General features: G+C 59.5%; 1 protein-coding gene across 1 annotated transcript in view; it reads left to right on the top strand.

Moving 5' to 3' along the window:
• Positions 1-17528, top strand: part of AP2A2 (adaptor related protein complex 2 alpha 2 subunit) — a 31030-nt gene extending 13502 nt beyond the window's left edge. The window contains 17 exon segments of the mRNA XM_023748262.1: positions 333-441; positions 2409-2410; positions 2413-2558; positions 3642-3810; positions 4727-4864; positions 5305-5487; positions 6006-6103; positions 6380-6611; positions 6685-6852; positions 11377-11537; positions 12248-12330; positions 14178-14267; positions 14904-15027; positions 16168-16284; positions 16369-16438; positions 16525-16659; positions 17225-17528. Of these exon segments, the coding sequence (XP_023604030.1) occupies positions 333-441; positions 2409-2410; positions 2413-2558; positions 3642-3810; positions 4727-4864; positions 5305-5487; positions 6006-6103; positions 6380-6611; positions 6685-6852; positions 11377-11537; positions 12248-12330; positions 14178-14267; positions 14904-15027; positions 16168-16284; positions 16369-16438; positions 16525-16659; positions 17225-17302 (2103 nt within the window). The 3' untranslated portion in view covers positions 17303-17528.
• The last annotated feature ends 4803 nt before the right edge of the window (positions 17529-22331 follow it).

Here is a 22331-nt window from a genome sequence, read left to right as displayed (position 1 = left end):
GAAAGACTGAGTTCTGCAGGCGCCGTGGAATTCTGTGCGAGGCAGCAGCAGCGTAGGTGTGTGTCCCAGGCGGGATCGCCATCACACAGCGGCAGCTCGCAGCTGCCCCAGTGAGGACGGGCACTGCAGGTGTGAACCTGGGGCAGCCGTGCCCCTTCACCTCAAGTACAGAGGAGCGTCTTAAACATTCTTAGCACATTGAATGAGACCAGGTTTTCGGTTAGTGCGTGACCTGTGGAACCAGGGTCCGCGTGGCTTTGTGTGGGTCCCACAGTGGGGGCTCCTCCTGGGGACACCTGCCCGCAGTGTCTCCCACCTGTGTTGTTTTACAGATTGTGACCTCCGCGTCAACAGACCTGCAGGATTACACTTACTACTTTGTCCCGGCTCCCTGGCTGTCAGTCAAACTTCTTAGGCTGTTACAGTGCTACCCACCCCCAGGTATGGCCTCACACGGACAGGGTCAGCTCAGCCCCTTAGGGTTAGATCTTCTGTTTGTTCTCTTTAAAGTCCTTTCCTGCCCGGCCGGTGTGGCTCAGTGGTTGAGCGTTGACCCATGAACCAAGAGGTCACCAGTTCGATTCCCGGTCAGGGCACATACCCAGATTTCAGGCTTGATCCCCAGCAGGGGGTGTGCAGGAGGCAGCCGATCGATGTTCCTCTCTCATTGATGTTTCTGTCTCTCTCCCTTTCTCTTCCCCTCTCTCTCTAAAATAATAAATAAAAACATTTAAAAAAAAAAGTCCTTTCCTGCTGCTGCTTTTTGTCCTGTGGATCCCTCTGTGAGGTGGCCACGCATCCTGGTTTTCCCAGAGAAAGCTAGTGGAGCGCTTGCAGTATTGTCATCTCTGTGTCTATACACTGTCATATACACTGTCAGATCAGTGCAGGGTTGTGAAACAATCTTTTAAAATAAAACTTGAAACCATGAAAAACTTTGTATCCTAAGTAGTCAGTAATCTTTGTAACCGTAACATGCACATGGAGGAGGAGGAGGAGGAGCTCTCTGTGTTTGTTTATTGGAAAAGGTGGTTGATGTGAGCAGTGCTGTAGGTGTCAGGAGAAGAAATCTGAGTTGAAGAACAAACATGAAAATTTTGTTAGATACTCCCACTCCCTTCTTTAAATATTGCTTTGTTGTTGCAACCTTTACATTGGAATCTAACTTGTTTTTATATAGGGTGTTTGTTAATGTCAAGTAACGGCTATACTGAGTATCTTTTATACCAAGTATGAACCACACAGCCTCCCTGGGCAGGTGCCTTTCCACTCCTTAGCCCCACAGACCTTTCCATGGAACTGGCTGCCTCCTTCTCCTCCTCCTCCTCCTCCTCCTCCTCCTCCTCCTCCCCCCGAGATCCGGGGACCCAGACTCAGACCCCCACCCTCCCACTTGCCCAGAGGTGTGATTGCCATGTCCCCGTCCTCTTTTCCGTCCCAAGGTTCCGATTCTCTCTGGGCTGGTTCTGATGCGTTGTAGTTTGGGACCCTCCATCCTGTCCCCCTCCTTGTGCCTCTAAGTTCAGGTCTCTCGGGGCTTCTCGGGGGCCCTGCTCTGCGTCTGAGCCACAGGGCTGGAGGCTCGCGTCCTCTCTGCCACGGCTGGTTTTCCAGCCCCCGGTTCTACTAGTTGTTTCCCGTGTTCTACTAGTTGTTTCCCGTGTTCTACTAGTTGTTTCCCATGTTCTACTAGTTGTTTCCCATGTTCTACTAGTTCTTATTCTTTTTGATCCATTGTTTCTTCTTGTTTGAATAGAAACTTAAACATTTCCTTCTCTTTGTATTGTTTCTTGTAACATTTTCTTTATTTCTGTTGGTAATAGCACAGGGAAAAAATATTTTTCCCCTTTTCCCTAAAGCTTTTTAAAAAATATTATCGATTTTAGAGCGAGAGGAAAGGAGAACGAAGGGGGGGAGAAAGAGAAAGAGAGGGAGAGAGAGAGAGAGAGAGAGGGAGGGAGAGAGGGGGAGAGAGAGAGAGAGAAATCTGTTGTTCATGTATTTTATTTATGCCTTTATTGGTTGATTCTTGTATGTGCCCTGACTGGGGATCAAACCTACAACCTTGGTGTATTGGGACGACACTAACCAGCTGAGCGACCCAACCCGGCCCCTAAAGCTTCTATATATCACGTATTATGTCCATGTGCATGAGGTTTTATCTTCTCTTGGCTTACATAACCTATATCTCAGTAAGTGTATGCGTGATTTCATTAGAATGTATGTGTCATTACCCCAGCTGCTAAGCCATCCTATTTTAAATGGAGCTACAATTTGGCCACTGTTTCTCCCGTTTGAGGGGACTTGCTAGTGAGGACCCGCGGCGTGCAGCGGGGGTGGGGGGCTGGGGGGGTGGGGGGTGGGCGGGTGGGCTGTGGGAGCTGCCTGATGGCTGTCTGTTCGCCCAGAAGACCTGCCGTGCGAGGCCGCCTGACCGAGTGCCTGGAGACGATTCTGAACAAGGCCCAGGAGCCGCCCAAGTCCAAGAAAGTGCAGCACTCCAACGCCAAGAACGCAGTGCTCTTCGAGGCCATCAGCCTCATCATCCACCACGACAGGTGAGCTGGTGGCACCTCGCCGCTGCCCGCCCCCAAGCAGGTTTGAGACGTGGTCCTCCTCCCAGACGCAGGCAGCGCACTCTTCCTTGTTGACCTCGGGCCTGGCGGGCAACCTGGCGTCCGGTTCCCTGCCAGCCCCCCTCCCTCCCGCAGGCCCTGGCGCCTGGCCTCGCCCTCTTCCCCAGCAGCGGCTGCTCCTGCGCGGCCCTTCTTCTCTGTCCTTCGACCCTCAGCACTGTCACACCACCTCTCTGTGAGGGCCTCTGCTGTCTCTCCTGGGGCACCCCACTGCTGGCGGGGAAGGACGGAGTGGCCCGTCTGCGTGTCTCGTTAGCTTGCCTGTGGCACAGGGGCACTGGGGAAGCGTGCAGATGACCGTGGTGTCAATACAGATGGGCAGAGGCAGTGGGGCAGCGGGAGGGCTGCTGCCTCGCCATCTCTGTAGCTGCTGCCGTGGCCCTGCCTGCACGTGGCCTTGCGCCTGCTGCCAGTCCTGGCGCTCCCCAAGAGCAACAGCGTGGCCGCTCCTCCACACACGTGCTTTCCCGTGACCAAACGCAGTCTGTTACACCTCAAACAGACTTCCCACGTGAGCCAGAAGCATTTAAAGAGCAACAGCATCATGCAGACAGAGCCAGGAGTGTGCAGAGGTCCAACCCATTGCGCGGTACTGGTCCTTAAGTATCCACCAGCCTCTTCTATCCCCGTGTCTGCACACTTACCCTCCAGAGCCCCATTGTCAGGGTACTTGTTCAAGGTTCCCTGGGCTGGTGACCTCAGCTGAGGTCACACTCCTGGCCACAGCCTGCGGGAGCCCCGAGGTGGCTGCCATGCGCTCGGGATGGGGTGCCGGGGTGGCCCTGCTGTCAGCAGCTTTTTGGAGTTGGTGGAATTCTGCAGATGTGCTTGGCAAAGCTACTGTGGGTCTCCCCTGAGGGCGCTACCAGAGGGGATGGACAGCTGACTTGGTTTACGGTTGAGGCTTTTGCGTCCAGGGGGCCAGGGTGTCTCTTCAGCAGTGGCGCCTTGAATCTGCCGTGCTGAAGTGCACGTGGCCCACTCACCACTGCCCCGTCCCTGCAGCGAGCCGAACCTGCTCGTGCGCGCCTGCAACCAGCTGGGCCAGTTCCTGCAGCACCGGGAGACCAACCTGCGCTACCTGGCCCTGGAGAGCATGTGCGCGCTGGCCAGCTCCGAGTTCTCCCACGAGGCCGTGAAGACCCACATCGAGACCGTCATCGCCGCGCTGAAGGCAAGTGCTCTGCGCCGGGCGCTCGTCCCCGCGTGCCGGGGCCCCTGCGGCCTGCATCGTGCAGCTGCGCTGTGGCCCGGCCTCTGCCCTCTGCCCGCGAGTGACTGTTAGAACTGCAGCATCTAATAGGTGCCACGGGCACAGTAAATATTTGAACCAATAGAAACAGTTCCTTTTGGTAGAAAGATGAAGTATTTTGTCTTTGTCTCCAAGAAAACTCACCGTTTGCAAAAGAAAATTAACTTTTTTCAAGGAATTAAAATTTCAGACTTGAGGCTGTTTGTCCTCTGGTCAGACACAGCAGTGCCCACAGCGTCCCCGATGGTAGCCAGCACCCGAGAGGGCTGGGAGCAGGTGGGGCTGCTGAGCCGCAGTTTGGCCTGGAGCTTAGAGGAAGAATAGGCTCGACTCCATCGCTTCGTATTTGCACGAATCTAACGGACATTGTTGGGGCGTGATTTGAACGGGAGGCCCACAGGGTTTGGAGCGAGCCTGCGCTGCCCTGGGTCCTCCAGGCCCGGTGCCGTGTGCGCTCAGTCCCGCGAGGCTGCCAGGCTCGCCCTTGCTCTGCACATTGCCTGGCCCCAGCCAGCGCTCCTCTGCTGCCCTGTGCTGAGGAACTGATGTGCAGGCGGGGGCGGGGCGAGAGCCAGCCCTGCGACAAGTTCCCAGGCGACACGGAAGGTGCCGGTCTGTGACCACACAGTGGACAGGCCTCTGACGTCCCCTAGGAGACAGAGCCTGATTCCGGGCAGTGCAGGGACGAGGGGAGCAGTGAATTGGGGTGAGGGGCTCTGCTCACCATAGCCTGTTGGGGGTCTCTGCATTCAGATGGTGAGTGAGGGGAGCCCAGAGTGAGTGTCAGGGTTGTGTGGAGGCGCATCCCCGGGCTCCTCACTCGGTGCCTTGTCCCCAGACGGAGCGGGACGTGAGCGTGCGGCAGCGGGCCGTGGACCTCCTCTACGCCATGTGCGACCGCAGCAACGCCCAGCAGATTGTGGCCGAGATGCTGAGCTACTTGGAGACGGCTGACTACTCCATTCGAGAAGAGATTGTGAGTTCTGACGTCACTGGCCCCAGATGCTTGTGAATCTCAGCGAATTGTTTCCTGAGCGGGTGGGTCTCCCATGGAGAGTGGAGGGGAGCCTGGCTAGGCAGGCGGGCTGGAGCCAGAGACCCACAGTGCCGCTGCTCCGCATGCGGGTGCGGGAGGGCAGCCCAGGCCTGGCCTGGCTGTGGTCAGGTCGGCCGTCGTGCGCTCCTGCAGCTGTGCTGTGCCCTGTGTTCCCAGACGTGTCCTGTCGTGTCTGTTGCTGGAGGGCCGCAGGCTTCCTCAGTTAGCCCTGTGAGCCTTCCGCTGCCTGGGCTCCTTCGAGAACCCGGTGGGAGTGCCTACCACTGAGCGTGGCTGCGAGGGTTCAGTTATGAAGCCCCACATGGATGCTCTGCTGTCATGGGCCGAGGGAACCTAGCCTGAGCCGCCGCCCCCTGCAGGTGCTGAAGGTCGCCATCTTGGCGGAGAAGTATGCCGTGGACTACACGTGGTACGTAGACACCATCCTGAACCTGATCCGGATTGCGGGCGACTACGTGAGCGAAGAGGTGTGGTACCGTGTCATCCAGATCGTCATCAACCGGGACGACGTGCAGGGCTACGCCGCCAAGACAGTGTTCGAGGTACCCCAGCTGGCCCGGGGAGGTACCCCAGCTGGCCCGGGGAGGGGCGGCCCTGGGCGGCTGACTTCCTTCCACCTGCTGCTGACTGTCCTGGGGCGTCCAGCTCCTGTTCTGTTGACCCTCTGCTGCACTCTCAGGCCTCCTCCATGGAAGGGTGTCCTTTCATGCTGGCCGGTGGAGATGCCACGGGGAGAGTTGTGTGTTTCCTTGCTGTCCGCTCTGGACTGGGGCTCTCGGAGAGCAGGCACACCAACCCTAACGTCCATGTCACTGACCACCTGAGCGCAGTGCCCGGGGCCGGTGCCTCGCTTCCGCCCTGAGCTCGGGGCCTGACGTTAGCTTTGGGGAGCGCGGCTCTCATTACAGGTGGGACTGGCCACGCCGCTGCCTCTGGGGCTGCTCTGCTGCTGCACCTCTGCTGTGTGGCAGGAGGGCGGGAGGGCAGGAGGGCGGGCTCCCGCCAGGAGGGTCCTTCCCACGCTGGCTTCTTCCCTGACTTCCTGCTCGCTGTCTCGCAGTCGCTACAGGCCCCGGCGTGCCATGAGAACCTGGTCAAAGTGGGCGGCTACATCCTGGGCGAGTTCGGGAACCTGATAGCTGGGGACCCGAGATCCAGGTAAGACGTCCCTGGGGAGTCGGGGAGCTGTGCTGGGCTGTGCCTGCTGGGCCCTCACGGTGGTCTGACCTGGCCGCGGGACAGCCCAGAGCAAGCCGCCTGCACTCTGGCCTGATGGCTCTGTGCCTGCGAGATGCACAGAAACAGGGTCCTGCTGAAAACGCAGATGTGGATGTGGGTCCCTGCCCCCAGAGGAAGCGCAGTCGCTGGGTGGGGCCCTGTCCCTCCTGGGGACCCTCGGGCTCAGGCTCCCGCCGTCTCTCTCCTTCCCGCCAGCCCCCTGGTGCAGTTCAACCTGCTGCACTCCAAGTTCCACCTGTGCAGCGTCCCCACGCGGGCCTTGCTGCTGTCCACCTACATCAAGTTCGTGAACCTGTTCCCAGAGGTGAAGCCCACCATCCAGGACGTGCTGCGCAGCGACAGCCAGCTGAGGAACGCCGACGCGGAGCTGCAGCAGCGGGCCGTGGAGTACCTGCGGCTCAGTACTGTCGCCAGCACCGACATCCTGGTGGGTAGGCCTCGGGGTGCCGGCCCGCCCGCCCCAGCCGCACCACTGTGCTGACCCGGCTCCACCCCCACAGGCCACGGTCCTGGAGGAGATGCCCCCGTTCCCGGAGCGCGAGTCGTCCATCCTGGCCAAGCTCAAGAAGAAGAAGGGCCCAGGCACCGTGATGGGCTTGGAGGAGGGCAAGCGGGAGCGGGGCCCCGACATCAACGGGGGCCCTGAGCCGGCCCCGGCCAGCGCCACGGTGGGTCTCTCCCTGACACCAGCGCCTGCCCCAGCTCCCGTGCTGCCCGGCCCTGAGATTCGGCCAGCGTAGCATTTGTCTGCCGGGGAGCAGCTTTGTTAAATAGGAAAGTGTGCCGGAAGCCTGAGGCCTTCTGCTTACACCTGGTGTTTAAGATGGCCCTGGCCGTGCTGTTCTTGGAGGTTTCCAGGTTGGATTGGACTAGAGTCCGCTCCTGCTACGTAGGACGTGGTGGGAGCCTCGCACATGCGCAGAACGGTGTCCTTTCCTGTTGGCCGGTGGCGATGCCACGGTGAGAGCAGTATGTGTCCTTGCTGTCTGCTCTGGGGCTCGCGGAGAGCGGGCACACCAACCTGGCCCCACAGCGGTCCCCTCGGCAGCGACCGGCCCGCAGGACCCAGCATCCGCCTGCCCAGATGAAAGGGAGCCTGGCGAGCTTTGCTTCCTCCCCCGGAGGCGGTCAGTGATGGGAACAGTGCCACTTGCCCACGCCAGGTGGCCTTTGTGAGGAGGCACTCGGTGCCCGTGCCATGCTGGTCAGGAGTGTGCTTGTGTCTGAGCCCTGGTGCTCCTGGGCAGGGCCCTCGTGTGACCCCCTCCACTTGTGGGCCCCGTAGACTGGGTCCTGCCCCTCAGGCCGAGGACGCCAAGAGCGAGGCCTTCAGACCTTTCGGGCCCCTCACCAGGCCTGCTGCCTTCTCTCCAGACGCGCCTCCTCAGGCCGGCCCGGCCTGTCCCCTGCTCTGTGGCGGGCAGTCTGAGTGTCAGGGCGCTTTGGCTTTGGAGTGAATGATGAACGTGTGCTTTGTCTCCTGGTGCTCGTCGCTTCCATGGGCTTCTCTTCAACCGTGCCTTTGACCTTGTCCTGGGGCCTGGAGTGGACCGAACCTAGGGCAGCACAGGGCTGCTGACACCGCTTGGGAAGGGGTCACAGAGGTCGTCCTGCTGCCAGAGACATCGATGGCCTGGATCCTCAGTGGTGTGGTTTGTGGTAGTTCCCACGCGGTTTGCTGATGAGCTGCGGTTCCCGTAGAGACAGCAGCAGCCCTCCTTGCACAGAGGTGCTGTGTCTGAAGGAAGACTCACCGTGAAGGGTGGGGTGTGGGTGGGGTGCGCAGGGGGTGGAGCGAGGGACTCCTTCCGGCTGCCGTCCAGGAGAACCGTGAAGGAAGGCGGGCTGTGGGGGAGCAGGTGCCTCCTTTCTGTCCAGCAGCTCTGCGGGCGGAGTGCTCGAGGCAGCACAGGAAATAGGCTTGAACGCATGGACCATTGTCACGGGTCTTACTTGACTTTTGAGATGTGCATGTGCCTTTCGGCCACACTGTTTGCCCAGCTAACGCCCAGGATGCAGCAGCCTGGGGTCCAGGCTCGACGCTTGGTGCGTGCGCATGGGAATCCGAGGGAGTTAGCAGTGCGCTCCACTTGAAAACGGAACCGTGATGTGATGTCATATGCACGGGGGTCGGGGGCAGAGGGCCTCTTCCTGGTCAGTTCAGAGCATTTTACTTTATGTATTTGTTTATTTTTATTCTCATCCCAGGATATATTTTTATTGATTTTAGAGGGAGGGAAGGGAGAGAGAAACATCAATGTGAGAGAGAAACATCGATCGGTTGCCTCCTGTGCCCGTCGCACTGGGGAGCGAACCCACAACCTTTTGGTTATGGGACGACGCTCCACCCAACTGAGCCACCCGGCGAGGGCCGTGGGGCTGCTTTTTGCTGTTGTAATTCTTTACTGTCGGAGTGAGCGGGGGTGACTTGTGCAGACTGGGGCCAGGTGGGCTCCCTGGGGATCTCCCAGTCCTAAGGAGACGCGGAGAGAAGGCTGTGGTCCCTGCATGCCCTGGGCCTCCCACACGACGCCTTGCTTGTGTCTGTTGTGGACTCTGTGGACTATGTGTGACTTAATTGGACAGAAGGGGTTTCTACTTGGAAAGCACTGGCACTGTTTGGAGGAACCAGTGGTGAAATCCTACAGCAGTTGGCAGAGGGGGAGGCCCCATTCTGTCTGCAGGCGCGTGGTTCTCAGCCCAGCGCCAGGCTGCCCCCTCCGCCCGTCCCCTTCTGGAGGCACAGCGTGGCAGCAGCTGTCACAGGTTCCGGGAGGGTGGCCGTTCCATCCAGACCTCCCTGCACTGCAGACCTTTCTCATGCTCTTGACAGCTCCTCCGAGCGAGGAATCCAGTCTGTGCCCTCGGCCGGGAGCCCCTCACACCCCGAGCCACCCCATACGCACTCTGCGGGACGTGCATTTTGTAGCTTCCTTCTCCTCCAAGTAGAATTCATGTGTGTACCACCCGCCCCACGGGCAGTTCTTTAGAAGCGCGGCACGGCTCTAACCTGATATGAAAGAGAAACGAGCAGTGTTTATGCAAACATCGATTGCCACGCGCGAGTGCTGAGTGTGGCTGTGCCAGGCGGCGGGAGGTGGGCGAGGCCAGTGCTGGCGGCGCGCCCACGTGCTGCAGATGGAAGGGCTCCGTCCTCCTGCAGCTCTCGGCCACCGCGCTCCCGGAAGGATGAGTCTGTTAAACCCGAGCAGAACGAGAGCGACAGCAGGCAATGCCTCAGGATGTGGTCTCAGGTCCTGACAAACGGATTTGACCTCTGAGTGTCCAGTGGGACATTCTGGTCGCACAAGATGAGTGGTCAGAGACAGAACCTAGGAACAGAACCTAGGGACAGAACCTAGAGACAGAACCTAGGGAGAGAACATGGCAAAAGATTCTGGACAGAACCTTGCAACAGAACTTGGCTGGAGAACCTAGACAGAACATGGCAGGAGAACCTGGAGAAGCTGGATGGAGAACCTAGCGAGAGAACATGGCAACAGAACCTGGCTGGAGACCCTGGCTAGAACCTGGCTACAGAACTTGGCTGGAGATCCTGGAGGGAGAACCTCGCCATGATGATCACCTGAATGCAGCCTCTGAGTCCTTCCTTCTTTGCTGACTCCGTCCACACCTATGGGGAACCCCTGGACCTGTTGGGGCTGGACCCCAACACACAACCAAAAAATTGTTTTCTTTATACTAACTTTAGCGTCAGCCCCAGCCACATATGAAGTTACAGCGATCTTTCCCAAACACATGTTACAGTTACTCAGTATTCCAGTAGATGTCAGCTTGATGTTCAACAGCTCTGAGGGCCCTGGTTCAGATGTTAACAAGTCACTCCATTTGAGGACCGTTGGCACAGCAGGGTTGGGACTGGGAAAGGAGGAGTGAGTATGGCTGAGTGGAAGACATGCTTTCTCACTGTTGTCTTGATAAATCTGACTTGAGGTCAGCACCCTAATGTCTGCGAGGCAGGAGGAAACCCAGACATGTAAGACAGGCCAGGGAAACAGGAACCAATCATGGGGAGCCATAAAATGAGGAAGACACTGGACATTTAGAAAGAGGACCGACATAGTTGAAATAAAGGGGATACTGACAAAGGAGTATACCTTAGTGTGCAACACAGCAAAACACATTGACAACATCTTCTTAAAATTAAGAGGCAGGTCCTGAGGTATATCTATCAAAAAATGTTTTTATCTTAAGGTATATAAAATAGTATTTAAAGTGTTTTTACTTATGGTGCTTTATCATTGTTTTATTTTGATGAGCATTTAAAAATAATGAGAACTTGTGCTAGCTGGTTTGTCTCAGTGGATAGAGCATCGGCCTGCAGACTGAAGGGTCCCAGGTTTGATTCCAGTCAAGGTCAGCTACCTCGGTTGCAGGCTCCTCCCCAGCCCGGGCCCTGGTCAGGGCTCATGCAGGAGGCAACCAGTTGATGTGTTTCTCTCACATCGATGTTTCTCTCAGTCTTTCCCTCTCTCTTCCACTTTCTCTAAATATCAATGGAAAAATATCCCTGGGTGAAGATAAAACACAAACAATAAAAAAAAAAAAAAAGATGAGTGGTCAGGACGCAGTGGCTCACATCCCTGGTTCTTGCCGGTGACGTGGACCATCGGAACCCCACACGTTTGGTGGGCGGACACCCAGAGGTGCAGGTCCAGGGCGAGCTCCCGCTGTGGAGCCGGAGCTCCCGCGAGTGAGCATGGGAGACCCTCACCCAGGCCCGTGAATCAGTGAGAGAGCGCAGAGCGGCTTTGTTAGTCTTTGTCAAGGTTCAGAGCTTTTTCTTAAAGGTTTGTTCTGTGGCTTTGCTCTACCTTCTCCCGGAGACAGCAGCATAACGGTGGCCTGGGCACGCGGGCGGCTCCTCTCCAGCGGGCAGTGTGCCCGGGGTTGCTGCTCCGAGCACACATTGCTATTGATCTCTTTCAGGACATTTTTCCAGAGTTGTTTTCACTCAGATGACTTTGTGGGAAAAGGTGGGACTCGTCTGCCCCATGTGATGGTCTCAGGCCTGAGTCTGGGGCAGTCGCATCCCAGAAGCGGCCACAGCCTGCACCTACCTGCCCGCACCACACAGCCCAGTGGCCGCCGTGGGAGGGCGTGGCACTGCCCAGCTGGCCTCTGCGTGCCCAGAGGGCTCCGCGCTGACCCTCTTCTTCCCTGTTTTCCAGTCCACGCCTTCTCCGTCGGCAGACCTCCTGGGTCTGGGGGCTGTGCCCCCTGCGCCTGCAGGCCCCCCTCCTTCCTCCGGCGGGCTGCTCGTGGACGTGTTCTCCGACTCGCCCTCTGCGGTTGCACCTCTCGCTCCTGGCTCCGAGGACAACTTTGCCAGGTAGTTGATCTCCTGCTTCCCAAAGACAGGGACCCTGTCTGCCACCGACCCCTGACCCGGGGCCTGGTGAGCAGGGCGGAGCGGGCAGAGGTCCTTCCTGCCAGGGCCCTCGCAGAGGAGTGAGGCCTGCGGAGCTGGGCGGGCTTGCTGTGACCACCAGCTCACAGTGTCACTGGGGTTTACGTTAGAGGAGGCCGGAGCACTGGAGCTCCTCGGAGATGAGCACAAGTGAACTAACACGTTGTTTTATTTCCCCTGATTCTGTGTAGTGTCGATACCATGTAGTGAGCAAAACCTTGGCCCTCCTGTGCAGTGCAAAGTAACCCTGCCTTGAGGAGGGGGGGGCCATGTTGTGGAGGGGGGCCGCCTGTGTTCCCATAGCCCAGGATGCTGAGGGTTGTCCCTGGATTGAGGAGCTGTGGTCCAGCCTCGGTGTGGGCCTGGGACCCGCGGGAGGAGCAGGGGGAATTGTTGAGCAGTGGGGGGCAGAGGCCTGTCTCCGGTGCTCGCTCCCGCTGTGGCGTCCCTGCTGTCTGCTCACGTTCCTTCTCCGGAGGGCGCTCTGCATGTGTCCCTGAGAATATTGCCTGCTTTCCCTCCCTCTGTCCCTCAGTCCTCTGGCCTCAGTGCCCACTGAACCCTCTCTGAGAGCAAATCTTTGTATTTCAGTGTGTGTGCTGAGCGACCCACATACTGTCCCTTTCCCCCAGGTTTGTCTGTAAAAACAACGGTGTGTTGTTTGAAAACCAGCTGCTTCAGATTGGACTCAAGTCTGAATTTCGGCAGAATTTAGGTATGGGTTTTGATCACCTAATGAAAACTTCTCTCAGAGATTATGGGGAGGAAATCTTTCCAAGTCACATGCCTGATAAGGTTTGGGTTGAGAATATGTAGGTGCTTTAGCTCAGCAACAGACAGACAAGCAGCCTCGGGAAAGGTTGGGCAGGGACCAGACATTTCTCTCAGGGGCGCGCGGGCGGCTGAAGGCGCAGGGACAGGTGCTCCACGTCGCTAGTCATCAGAGAAACGCAGTCAGAGCCGCCGGGAGTCCCCAGCTCATGCCCGTCAGAGTGGCCCCTGTCCCAGGGCCAGGACAGCCAGTGCTGGCGTGGACAGGAGAGGGAGCCACGGCAGCCGCTGCGGGATCCAAAATTCAACAGGGTCGCCCAGCCGGGTGGCTCAGCTGTTGGAGCGTCGTCCTGTACACCCAGAAACAGGTTGTGGGTTTGAGTCCCAGTCAGGGCACAGACCTAGGTTTCGGGTTGGATCCCCAGGTGGGTGCGTACAGGAGGCTACCGATCAATGTTTTTCTCTCTCTAACCCTCTCTCTCTAAAAATCAATAAACATATCCTCCAATGAGGATTAAAAAAGAGAAAACCAAATTAAATAGAATTTCCGTATAACCCAGCAGTTCCACTCTTGGGTACACCCCCCCCCCAAATTTGAAAGCAGGGTCTTGACAAGATATGTGTACCCCATGCTCACAGCAGCATTAGTCACAGTAGCTAAAACATGGAGGCAGCCCGAGTGCCCGGGCCGGGGGGTGGATACACAGCATGTGGTCCATCCACACACGGAGTCTCACTCTGCCTTAAAGAGGAAGGGCCCTGACACCTGCTGTAGGGACGGACCATGAGGATGTTGTGCTGAGTGAGTAATCCAGACCCAGAGGGACAGGCCCTGTGTGACCCACTCAGAGGGGTCCGATCCAGAGAGACAGGAAGCAGATGGTGGTGATGGGCTCGGGAAGGGACAGGGAGTGAGTGTTTAATGGGGACCAAGTGTCAGTTTGGGAGGATGGCAAGTTCTGGAGAAGGTGGTGGTCACGGCTGCACCACAGCGTGAATGTCTCCTGCCTGAGCTGTGCACTTAGAGATGTGAAGGTGGTAAAACAAGCGAAAGTGTGAGAAAAAGGAGAGAACCAGCACGCACTCCAGGGACCTGGGGGTTGCCAGGACTCACGCTGACGCCGCAGTGAACATGGATGGTGACATTTTATTCTTGCTTCGATTCAGGTGTGAAATGGCCTCAGGGGCCTCCCTGGGTTTGGGTTGTTGATTTTCAAAAATATATATATTTTTATTGATTATAGAGAGGAAGGGAGACGGATTGAGAGAGAGAAACATCAAGGATGAGAGAGAATCATGGATCGGCTGCCTCTTGCACGTCCCCCACTGGGGATTGAGCCTGAAACCCAGGCATGTGCCCTGACCGGGAATTGAACCCTGTCCTCCTGGCTCATAGATCGACGCTCAACCACTGAGCCACATCGGCCGGGCTGGACTGTTGATTTTTAAGTTGTGGGAGGAGCGATGCTGAACTGCTGTCTCTTTTGGGGGTTTACAGCTCACTTTCTATTCAGAACTCAGAGGGTATAAAAATGTGTGCAGAGATTCGTGTAAGATCTTTGTTCTAAGGGCAGCGTCTTAAATGTCTGCCACGCGAGCCCAGGGCACCTGCAGTGGTGAGGACACCTGCTGGGGTGGCGCCCGGGTCCCTGCAGGGGGCGACGGCGCAGGTTGTGGGGCAGGGGGAGCCCAGCACTCGGCTGGGACTCCATTGGGGGTGGGGTTCTTGGTCTTTCTGTTACTCCTCAGGGTTTGTGTGAAACGTGTTTGAGACAGACTGTTTCCTTCTAGGTCGCATGTTTATATTTTATGGGAATAAGACCTCCACGCAGTTCTTAAACTTCACTCCAACGCTGATCTGCTCAGATGACCTTCAGGCCAATATCCTTGGTTCCGCCTGCCCACGCCCCTGCCAGCAGCCCTTGGGGGGTAGCGGAGGGTTGTGAGCAAGGGATGCTCCCCCTTGACAGGCAGCGTCTACTCCTGGCTCACTTGCTTCGCTCTCCTGTGACATTGTTAGTCCCTCTGAGCTCTGGTGTCCTTCTCTGCGGGTCTCCGGGGCTGCTGCTGCTGGACACAGCGGGCCCACCACTTGCTGGGGGAGCTGGTGTCTGTTGAGATGGAGGCTTATCCCCCCAGAAAGTCAGCGATGTGGGAGCTCTTCCGGCCAGTGTGGCGTCACTTAGTGTCCACCGTGCTCCCTCCCAGGAGGGCTGGCCACGTAGTGGTGGTGAGCAAGGCCCGGCTTGGCCAGAGGGGCGGCTACCTGCTCACTTGTATCTCGAGACAAGTACATTTTAAATGTAGCCTGTCAAGGCGGTGTTTCAGAAGTCTTTAAAAATACTTGTACGTAGGGTCAACTCTACTAAAGGTTTCGTCCAAGATCAGCAGCGTGAGCACCACTCTTCCGAGCCCCTTCTAGAAGGTCTCTTACTGCTGGGCTCCCTGAGCCCGGGGAGTGCAGGCTGGCTTGGCTCGGACCCACTTTTCTAGTTGAAATGGCCTTGACACGCACACACCTGAGCCTGCAGACCAAGCCCGTGGATCCGACAGTGGACGGGGGCGCGCAGGTGCAGCAGGTTGTCAACATCGAGTGCGTGTCGGACTTCACCGAAGCGCCAGTTCTCAACATCCAGTTCAGGTGAGAGCCCAGGTGGGGCGCTGCTGGCTGGCGGGTGTCCCAACCCTGGCGCTGACCTGGAGCTTGAGGGGCTGGGGCTCACCTGCACGCAGCTGTGTCCCCGGGAGCCATTCCTCCTTGCTCAGCTGCAGCACCAGCTACAGAGGATGGAGGTGGGGGAGAGTGAGTCCAGACCCCGAGGTGCCTGCTGGCGTGTCATCTGGAGCGGGGCCTGCAGGTCCCCTGTGCCGCTGCAGGGGGGTGTCCCTCCAGGCCTCATCTGCTGTGAGTGCTTCTGCAGACACACTGTTTTGATTACCAAAAAAACCCACACTTATTTTTGGTGTTGTTACTGGTTCATTAGTGTTATTTTTCAATGGCTACAATAGAGTGTACTTGGTTGACCAGTTCACTGTTGAGTGTTTGTAAAGTTACATTTTTGGAAAAGCATGTATTTTTTAAAAATATTTTTTTATTGACTTTTAGAGAAAGGGAGAGGGATAGAGATGGAAAGAAACATTGATGAGAGAAACATCATCAATCGGCTGCCTCCTGCACGCTCCCCACAGGGGATTGAGCCCGCTACCCGGGCATTTGCCCTGACCAGGATTTGAACCGGTGACCTCTTGGTTCCTGGGTTGACACTCAACCGCTGAGCTACACCCACGGGCATGGAAAAGCATATTTTCAAACATCGAATACACAGAGAACTGAAGATCGTATACTTTGTGGAATTGAGGGAAACAGGCACATTTTCTTTTCATGAAAAGAGGAAAAACCCGACACAATTTCAACTGACTTGCAGTTGTGGGCGTGGCCTGATGGGGAAAGTGAGGGGGTGGATGTCCTCGGGGGCGTTGCCCGCAGCGCTCGGCCAGAGCAGCACGTCCACCGCAGGACAGGTGCCCAGGAGCAGGCACGAGCGGTGTGCGGTCCTCTCAGTGACAGTGCCCGGGCCAGGCCGAGCCACCCTCCAAACGCTGCCCCCTGTGGGCAGGACAGCCCCTCCAGCGGCTGGGTGGATGAGGCGCTGAGGCGGGAGCCTCCCACCTGGGACCGCAGCCCTCTGTGCCTGGAGATGGGCAGGCAGGGGCGTGGCCCCCAGCCGAGTGGCAGTCCCCTGCTGCCCGTGGCTCTCCTCAGCACGTCTCTTGCTCGCAGGTATGGCGGAACCTTTCAGAATGTGTCCGTCAAGTTGCCCATCACACTCAACAAGTTTTTCCAGCCCACAGAAATGGCCTCCCAGGACTTCTTTCAGCGCTGGAAGCAGCTGAGCAGGTGAGCGGCCCCTGTGTGGGAGGGGGAGGGGCGGCTGGGCCTGTGGCCCCTCGGCGGAAGGTCTGACGCTGGTTTGTGTCTCAGTCCCCAGCAGGAGGTGCAGAACATTTTCAAGGCAAAGCATCCAATGGACACAGAAATCACCAAAGCCAAGGTGACAGCCTTGTTGGCGGCGCTCCCGGGGCGGCCCTGTGTCCACCCGCAGCCGCGGTGTCCCAGCTTCCCGTTTCCTTTGCACAGATTATTGGGTTTGGTTCCGCGCTCCTGGAAGAGGTCGATCCGAATCCTGCCAATTTTGTGGGAGCTGGGATCATCCACACCAGAACCACGCAGATCGGGTGCTTGTTGCGCTTGGAGCCGAACCTCCAGGCCCAGGTCAGCCTCCTAAGGACATGGCTGCTTCCACGGCGTGGCTTCAGGGCGTGGTTGCCACGGGGAGCCAGAGCCTAGTGTGGGGTCATGAGTGCCCAGGGGAACCCACCACCCTGCGCACGACACTCCCATCCCACCCGAAAATTCCAGGGAGCCTGGCCGCCAGCTCCGCCTCCCCTCGAGGCAGTGCTGTGCCAGTCCTGGTGGCCTTCCTACTGACGGACCCCTGGGCTGTGTGGGGGCAGGGCTGCTGCGGGTGCTCTGGGCAGGCCTTTGTGCAGACGGCGGGTGGGACGCAGTGAGGAGCGCGCTCACAGGCCCACATGTGGTTAGTGGGTGAGTAGCTGCCCCTACTCTCCAGGGGCTGGGATTGTCCCCCCAGCAGCAGCTCCTGTGCACACCGGCACCTGCCACCTCAGACTTCCCTTCAGCTGTGGCCGGGAGTGATATGCTCGAGGCACTAGAGCTTTGGGCGCCTCGGGAGGGCCGGGGCTGAGCGGGGAGTGCGAGGCGGCGCCCGGGCTGTGACGGCTGTGAGCCTGGGCCCTGACCGGCCTCTCTGTTGCAGATGTACCGGCTCACGCTGCGGACGAGCAAGGAGACCGTCTCCCAGAGGCTGTGCGCGCTGCTGTCGGAGCAGTTCTAGCCCCGCGACTCCTCGCTCAGCCGCTGTCTGCACAGCCGCAGGCCCGCCAGCCTGCCTCGTCCCTCAGGGTGGACGGGACGGCGCAGTGTGAGGACAGAGGCTGAGCCTGCACCGCAGCCGGCCTGCCAGGTCAGGAGGGCGGCCCTGGGATCCGTTTTTATAGAAATCAGGACAGTTCTGTGGTTAAACCTACAAATTAAAGGGAAACTAGAAGTTTGAATGGAAATGGGTAGTTTCTGGAACTTTATCAAATACCACCGCTGTGCTGCTGCTCCTCTGCTTCTCAGAGGCAGGCGGCAGTGTTTCGTCGTGGGGCTCAACCTGAACCAGGCATGTGCCTGTTGTGGGAGCCGCCAGGGCAGGAGCTACGTGACGAGGTCCCCATGTGGCCTGGCCCTGTGCTTGGGCCTTGGGGCCGGAGCCCAGAGCACGCCAGCTGCCGCGCTGAGCCTGGCTCTCCCAGGGCAGGATTCGCAGTCTAGACGAGGGGACATCTGTTCTGCCTCCCCAACGTGCATCCCGCCGGGTTCAGCTCCCTTCCAGCACGGTGTTCCCGAGGGGGTTTGCAGTGCCGACTGACTGCGCGTGGGGAGGGGGGAGGGGGGTATGTAGCTGACCTCACTCATCTTTGGGCTTCACCGTAGTGGCCAGGGACTGGTTCCCATCTGTGATTGGAGGGTTAAATGTGACCAGCAGAGAAGATTCTAGAAGGCAAGCTGGTCTCTTCCCTTTTGGTAGCCTTAGGCTGTCAGCGCCGTTGTCCCTGGGTCATAGTTGCAGCCAGTGCTGCAGACCTTGGCTGGCATGGGCACAGGAGGGTGTCACCATGCGCCACTCTCATCACTCGGCGCTGGTGGTGGTCACTCCGTCCTGGCCGCCAGCCTGCACGTGTGCACCCTGAGCTGGCCACCCAGGAGCCCAGCCAGCCAGGGCCTCTGTTCTGCTTGGGGCCGGTGCGCAGAGGGTGGCAGCTCAGCCTGGCAGGTGGCACCTGAGGGCCTAGGAGGAGCCAGGGCTTTGTTGGTTTCCCAGTTTCCCAGCAGGCACTGGGCACCCCAAGAGGCGCCTCAGACCCCCATGAGCCTGTGCTGTGGTGTGGGTCCCGGGGAGGCAGAGGCACGGAGGCGCCCTCTGGGCCTGGGGGCAGCCACACTGCAGACACCCCACCAACGTCAGTGTAGCCCTGCGTGCGTGCTCTGGGACCCACAGAGACCCGAGTAACCACCACCTCCGCGTGCGCCTCCGTGTCCAGGGGTCCTTGCAGGGACACGAGTGGCCTTTTAGTTTCCCTTTAATCTGTAGGTTTAACCGCTGGCGTGGCCGGCCACACAGCGATGCTCCTTGTGCGTCTGTTCAAGCTGCTGGCAGTGCGCGGCGCTCCCGCACTGCGTGTGGCCCGCCCGCCCGCCGCGGGGCTCTCCTGGTCCGTCGGCGCCCTCCCTGAGCTCCGCCTGGGCTGAGTGCATTGGAGGAGGGAGCACCATGAAGTGTGCTCCTTCCAAGGGATGGTCAACACCAGGACCATGACAGGAACGTGTGTGCTGTCCCTGGAGGGAAAGCCCCGCCTGCAGCGGGAGGCCATTGACCCCCCTGACACGGCAGGGCGCCGCCTTTGGGTGGGTCGTCCTCCAGAGCAGCGGTCGCCAAACCTTTCGGATCTCACCATCACTTGGCGGCCGCTGCTCCAGAGCGTGGTGGCCCGGCCAGGGCAGAAGCTTAGGTGCGCTGGAGGTGATGTGCCTTTTGCTCTGCATGTGGGTTCAGGGTGTAAGGTTGAGCCGGTGGGGTCATCCTGCTGGGCCCCCGCCCAGCCTTGGCTCTCCTCTGGGCAGGACGTGTGGGGTAGTCTGCCGCCTGGAGGCCGGGGGTCTAAGGGTTCCTCCTGGGGAATAAGCCTCCGGAGCTCACGGGAGGGGTGACCCCACCACAGACTGGGAGCAGGATCCCACGGGAGGAGGGCTCCCCAGGAGAGTCCCGAGGGAGGGAGGGACCCTGGAGGTGGGCCGAGGAGGGCGAGGGGCCTGCGGGGGTGGGTCCTGGCTGATGCCGCCTGGCCTCGTGGGGTAGGTGGGGTTGGGGTTCACGGGTGCCAAGGGGCATGGAGACGACAAGCAGAGCTCAGGGTGGCCTCGTGCCTTGACCAGGGCCAGTTTATTTGTCCTCTGTTCACAGGGCTTGTCGAGCACGGCGCTGGGACACCCCTCCCCAGGGTGAGCTGTGTTGGTGGGCAGGCTGGTGCCCTCACTTCCCTTCCCGACTGCTCGGCCCCTCTCCTTGCTGCCTCTCCCCTGTCCATCATTGCCCTTCCTCGGGCCCCAGGGTCTGGTTGGGCAGGGCCAGGCAGCTGCCTTCCAAGGCTGGGCGGCAGTGTGGACGATTGGTGGGCGTGTTCCGAAAGGCTTGTGTGGGGTGGGCCAGGGTCTGCGGGACCCCTGCCCGGTAGGCCCTTCCTGCAGGTGCCTGGATGAGCTGCACCCCAGGGCTCTGAGGCCAGACCTAGAAAGGGGCTGCTAGGCACAGCAAGCAGGGGCGGGGGGCGGGGGAGAGGGCTGGGCGCTGGGAGTAGTGCTTCATCCTCTCACCAGGGGGGCTGGCCCCTGGTCTCTGCAGCGCCAGGGGCCACACACGCAGCGTTTGAACACCTGCAGCGTGAGCACCAGCTGCTTGCCCGGTGCCCCGGGGTCTGGACAGGGCAGTACCAGCTGCTTCTCGTAGGAGCCAAGGGGGTGGCAGCAGCTGCAGAGGGTGTCCACTTGGTTGGTGTAGGCGTTGAAACTAAAGAATCCGCCGAAGGTACATGGTCAAGCCTGCGGCCTCGGGGAAGGCTCCCCGTTCCTCCCCAACCACCCAGACAGGGCAGACCCTGGCAGGGCCTCGGGGAGGGATCCCCGTTCCTCCCCAACCACCCAGACAAGGCAGACCCTGGCAGGGCCTCGGGGCGGGCCTCTGTGGTGACCTTCCCAGCTGTCGGAGGTCAGCTGCAAGGGTGGTTGAGACGGGGCAGGAGATCCCGGCTGGACCTGCCCGACCACCCCCTGGGAGCCTCTGCTGGGTAAGGCGGCTCCAAGCTCGGAGCCCAGCAGTAGATGGAGACCGCCCGGGTGACAGCTCACCTGGCTGAGGAGGCGCAGACACCCTCGCAGCGGGTCACTGTCACGTTGGCTGTGCACCCCTGGTAAGTGACCTCCTCCTCCAGCTCCCGCACTCGGCAGACCTCTGAGAAGTGGAGACAGGCAGTGAGACGCCAGCCCCAGAGCCAGGTGACGGTGCTGCCCCCCTGGGGTCTGTGCCTGGCCCTCAGGAGGTGGGGCAGGGGACCTGCGGGCTCTGGGCCTGGGCTCCACAAGCCCTGTCTGTGTGGGACCCCGAGTGATGCCGGCCCAGGGAGCCAGCAGATGAGCCTGGGCCCCGTGGGGGCCAGTCGGCACTTACCTGGGCCCTACCTGTGCTGTCTCTCCTGCCCGAGCCCCCCGGGTCTGACCTCACCCCGGGAATAAAGCCTGCTGGTCTCCCCCGTGGTCCAGGCTGTCTCGGGATGAGGCAGATTCCCACGCTGCTCCCCAGCCTCCCCAGCCACCTCCCCTCCCAGCTGATGCCTACCTGCAGGCATAGGTGTGTCTGGTGTGCTGGGCTCAGAACCTGCGGGAGGGACGAGGAGAGGACATCAGTGTCACCATACGGGAGCTTCCTGCATGGCTCTGTCGTCCCTGAGTGGACCCATGAGCTTTGACCTGCACCTAGGCCTTTTCCCAGGAGAAATGTGTCACTGTGAACAGTCCTGCCTGGGGCTTGTGAGGGGAGCCCAGTCCAGGCAATGGCTGCCGTGGAGGGAACACCCGAGAGGGAGGGGTGTGGTGTCTCTGGAGGACAAGGTGGGTGCAGCTGGCCTGGGTGCAGAGGGCAGAGTGGACGCTGGAGGAGGCTGCAGGGCTGAGCACGTGCTGCTAGTCCCAGCTCGGCCCTGAGTGGTCACCTGGGGTGAGGCATGGCCTACCAGCCTTTGCTTTGCTTTCTGCAGCCTGGGGGAAGGTGGGAATAGTTGCTCCCCGGATCCCTGCCAGCCCGAACCTCCTCTGAGCTCCGCAGAGGACAGCAGTGGAAAGCTGCTGAGCAGAGGGTCTCCTCAGAGGGAGGCCAGGACTGCAGGGGGAAGGGGATCAACAGGGAAGGCCAGGTGTGCATTCCAGCCAGGTGCTGACAGAGGGAGGGGCTTGGGTGGTTCCTCTTGTGGGGTTTTCTGGAGAGGTTCCTGGGGAGGAGGGAGAGAGGAACTGACGCCCTGTCAAGGAGGGTTGAGAACAGGTCCCAAGGGTGGGGGAACACAAGGCATAGGACAGGACAGAGCGCGGAGGTATGGGGAAGCATGTGGAGGAGGTGAGACCCAGACCCCTGAAGGCACAGCTGGGACACCCAGAGCAAACACCTGGTCAGAGGCTCAGCTGACTCTCTGACTGTGCACCACTCCCTGTGCGGCCCGGCTACGCCAGGAGGTGAAGGCTTCAGGGGCAGGAAAGGAGACCTGCCACCTCCACACAGCTGTGAGCCCGGTGTGATGTGAGCACAGAGAGGGGGACAGAGGCAGGGAGGGGAAGGAGAAGCCCCAGTGGTCATCGGGCAGTGTGAGGAGTCAAGAAAAGGCGGGGGGCCTCCTGGGAGTGTCCCAGAACGCGGCCAGTAGAGAGGCAAGGCTAAAGAGGCAGTGCACAGGGTCATGGGGTAGGCTGTAGAGACATCACTTACTGGAGAAGCTGGGCCCGGATGTGAGGAGAGAGGAGGCGGAGGAACCTGCAGTGGGAGAGGAGGAGCTTCTGTGCGCAGTGATGGAGCTGGTCAGGAAGAGAGTGGTCAGCAGTCCAGTGGTACCAGGATGCTTGGTAGTGAGGTTCGTGGCAGGAGAACTTCGGATGGATGTCACCCCCAGCGTGGATGACATGAGGCTGGGCAAGGGAACTCGGGTGGTGAGAGAAGTGGACTGTGAGGTGGTGGACATGGAACCAGTGGGGGCGGAGTGAGAAGTGAAGGGAGTGTG

The sequence above is a fragment of the Myotis lucifugus genome, unplaced genomic scaffold (assembly GCF_000147115.1).
Source record: "Myotis lucifugus unplaced genomic scaffold, Myoluc2.0 scaffold_1231, whole genome shotgun sequence".
Classification (NCBI taxonomy): domain Eukaryota; kingdom Metazoa; phylum Chordata; class Mammalia; order Chiroptera; family Vespertilionidae; genus Myotis; species Myotis lucifugus.
This window is presented reverse-complemented; position numbering and strand designations above follow the sequence as displayed.